Source organism: Carassius carassius, chromosome 24 (assembly GCF_963082965.1).
Source record: "Carassius carassius chromosome 24, fCarCar2.1, whole genome shotgun sequence".
NCBI lineage: Eukaryota > Metazoa > Chordata > Actinopteri > Cypriniformes > Cyprinidae > Carassius > Carassius carassius.
Genome location: NC_081778.1, coordinates 1432060 through 1435629, shown reverse-complemented (window position 1 = coordinate 1435629; position 3570 = coordinate 1432060). Strand labels below are relative to the sequence as shown.

Genomic DNA, 3570 nt, shown 5'->3' with positions numbered 1-3570 from the left:
GATATTCCCAGCTGCTTCGGTCCATTTTCCGCCGCCAGCAGCCATCTGGTCTCTTATTAGCACCTCAATGCATCTGCAGCCAGCTCCATTTAACAATTGAATTTGAACACTCCCGCAAAATATCTGCAGATCCGTTCTGGGTCTCATGCAAACTAATCAACCGACAGCGTTTTCCCCTCACGTTTAAGAGCATTCGTTAGTATTATCGGTAGTATGCTATTATCATTAATAATACAATTAGCTTATGATGTATTCAATAATAATAATAATAATAATAATAAAATTCAAAAGACAAACAGAAACAAATAAATGCTGTAACTACACTAAAACCCCTTCAGAAAACGAACCAACCTACAAAAACCCTCAAAAAAGTACTTCGAATGTGTCTATAATTTCATTTAGTTTATTAGACAAAATATATGATCTGAACAAACTCCGTCAACTCGCTATTTACAAATGTGTGTCACCTTAAAGGAAATCACCAACACATGAAGACAAATAACCTAGCAATGTCCCACGGTGAGGAAGGGGTCACAGGTGTCACTATGTACAGCTCCAGCGGGCGCTAATCAAACTCGGCCATTTGTTTTAGAGTAACTCAATGCTATGCTGAACTGATTTAGATTTCATTGTCTCTTTATGAGTGCCATCAGTCCTTTAAGCGGGGCATATGTCTTGATCAAGCGGAAGAGAGAGCTGTGAGGACCCTCTGTGTCGATTCCTGCTGGTTTCTGGGGCTGTGGAGACACACAGAGAGAAATAAATGTGATGTGATGATGCCCAGTCTTCACAACAACAGCTTGAACTCATTTCACGATTAGCCACCCGTATACATTTACCACACGTTTTAATATAACTAGAATAAGTCGTATATAACAGTTATAATAATTCGTAAGATACATAATATATATATATTATATATATATATATATGTGTGCAATAAATGCTGCGCTATATATATATATATATATATATATGATTTAGATTTTTAAGATTTTTATATGAATGTAGACTAACCAATGCGCACTGCTGTACGTTATAAAGCTGATGGAATTAACGTAAACAATAAATTATTTCCCACCCACATAAAAATGTACAAAAGCCTCTTTCGATCTAAAATGCAGATGTTCAATACAATATGGCGATTTACTTTTATGAAGGACATAAACAACCACAAGTCAAGTCACCCAAACCCCCCGCACCGGGCCTGCTGAAATTATGGCACTTAAAAGGGGAAAGTTTGAGCAAGACTGTTCCCCCGAGGGTCGGTTTTCCCGAGGGTCTTTAGGAAAGGCACACAGCCCTCGGTGACTTGATAAGTAGTTATTCTCCTGAGAGACACATAGTGTGTGGGGAGGGGAACCGTGGCCTTTTCTCGGCAGGAAAAGCACAACTATTTATTATAAGCGCTAAGCGCAGATTTTTCTCTGCCTGTCTGCTAGGAAAGAGCTTTATCCCAAGAGTCTTTCTCGATAAGCGTTTATAAAAAACAGCCGTGCGATGCGTTTCACCTCGTCTAATGATAGCTAGCTACCGCTAATAATAAAACAGTAATAACAACAATGATTAGAAAAAAGAAAGAAGGAAAATAAGAATATAATGCAAATGTACCTGTCGTGAAGAGGACGAAAGGATGACTTTAAAGGTTGCGTTGGTGATTCATTTCTGAGGACATTTTCCCGATCTGAGATTTAAAAACAAAACGTTGGAATTAGATTAACTGGAATTCGAATTTGCGCATGATATATTTGGTTTATTGTGTATTATATAAAGGCATTTACACTGCGGGCAAAATTAGCTAAATAAAAAAAATAGCAATCATCATAATAATAGTGACATTCAAAATGACATCGCGGCCGTGTGGGTCACGTGTGTTCTGCACGCACAGGCCTAGTGGGATTGACGCATACCTATGTGTTTTGGACTCAGGTCCTCTGGCGCCTTGTCACTGTTCACGGCTGCCCCGGAGGACACCACCCCCGACGAGTGCTGCTGCTGAACCGGGTGATTGTGCTGATGACTGACGCCCAGGAACGATCGCACGTTCAGCAGGGAGTTCTGGCCCAGAAACGCGCCATTGGTCCAGTTGTGGAACTTCCCGATCTGGCACGTGTACAGTCCGTGGCTCGGCAGGAAGGCCGGGTGAGTGGCGGGAAGCGAGGGTGACGTAGGTTTCTGCGAGCTGTCGGGACTGGTCGCGGTTTCTGCTAACGACCATATTTTGGGCTTATTGCTAACGGGAACTGGAAAACCTCCCTGGCGACCCGGCGACAGAACGCTGGTGTTGTTGTTGTTTCCGTCCGACGGCTCTTTGCTGCCGGAAATGGCGTTGGGTTTGGATTTCTCGAAGGCCTCGTGAGCGTGAAGTCTCTCGAGCTCCCCGCGCTTTTCCTCGTCCTCCTCGTTGCTCTGGTCCCCATCGTTTTCGTCGATCTTGTCGATATCTATGCTCTCCAGATCTATTTCCTCGTCGTCTTCGTTCTTCTCGGCGTCCCCCTCGTTGTCGCTCCCAAAAATATTGGCGTCTTCGTCCTCTTTACTTCTGCCCCATGTCACCTTGTTCTCCTTCTTGAGTCTTCTTCTGGCGTTGGCGAACCAGGTGGACACCTGCGTGAGGGTCATCTTGGTGATGATGGCCAGCATGATCTTCTCTCCTTTGGTGGGATAGGGGTTCTTCCTGTGCTCGTTGAGCCAGGCCTTCAGGGTGCTGGTGCTCTCCCGCGTGGCGTTCTTGGGCCTGGACGGGTCTCCGTACTGGAACTGACCGTAGGGGTAGAAGGCCGGGCTCGCGTGGGCAGCGAAGCTCGCGGGGTGCACTCCAGGACTGTCTTTTAAGTCGTACTGAGAGCCCTGCAATCAGATCGACAAGGAAAACGAAAAAAAAAAAAATCATTTATATGGCATTTGTCACACATGATAAAGCGCACACATAAATTCGGGAATGTGCTGTGGAAAAATGCCATGTCGAACTTTCAGTTTCTCTTGAATAATTACTCTCAGTCATTTCTTCATAATTCAGAAAACTGAATTGAGTCTTTTATAAAGCAACCTTTGTTTTGACCTTTAACCAGTATTGTTAGCTATAAAAAGCTAGGCCACAGATAGTGATAACACGAAAGACTGATGATAAATATTATCACAAATTCAATGAGAATGGCATTTTGGAAAATTAAACAGAATGACGGCATTATTTCCAGTCTGTTGTGTAGCCTTTATTTAACCCAAGGTTCGCTCATGACCCACAGGCCTTAGCATATCACCGACATTATTATTTGTATTTATATAACGTTATACAACAAACGGCGAAAAAATACTTGATATACTGATAGCCTGAATCCTAGAACAATACTGTGAGAAAAGAACTGTGAGGAAAAGTATTTCTCATTTTTCTTAACCTAAGAATTAAATAATGTTTATATAGTTGTAATTAATTTTCCATTCAGAAGATATCCATGCATGCATTTGAAATGAATTGCTGTTGGTTCGCGAAAGGCACAACTGATTTAAACTCTCACTGTCAATAGCTTTCTTTTTTAGGGGGGGAAATGCAACGAAAAGCATCACATTCAT

At 42.5% G+C, this 3570-nt stretch overlaps 1 protein-coding gene across 2 annotated transcripts in view; it reads right to left on the bottom strand.

The window, feature by feature from the left end:
- Positions 1-387: 387 nt before the first annotated feature.
- The window catches only part of LOC132102684 (iroquois-class homeodomain protein irx-1-like), a 4243-nt gene continuing 1060 nt past the window's right edge, over positions 388-3570 (bottom strand). Inside the window, exons 2-4 of one of the 2 annotated variants that reach the window (XM_059507277.1) lie at positions 1911-2850; positions 1612-1684; positions 388-737 (exon numbers count right to left, since the gene is read on the bottom strand). In XM_059507277.1, the coding sequence (XP_059363260.1) occupies positions 680-737; positions 1612-1684; positions 1911-2850 (1071 nt within the window). In that variant the 3' untranslated portion in view covers positions 388-679. The remainder of the gene's footprint in view (positions 738-1611; positions 1685-1910; positions 2851-3570) is intronic. The other variant, XM_059507279.1, reaches the window with a different exon arrangement.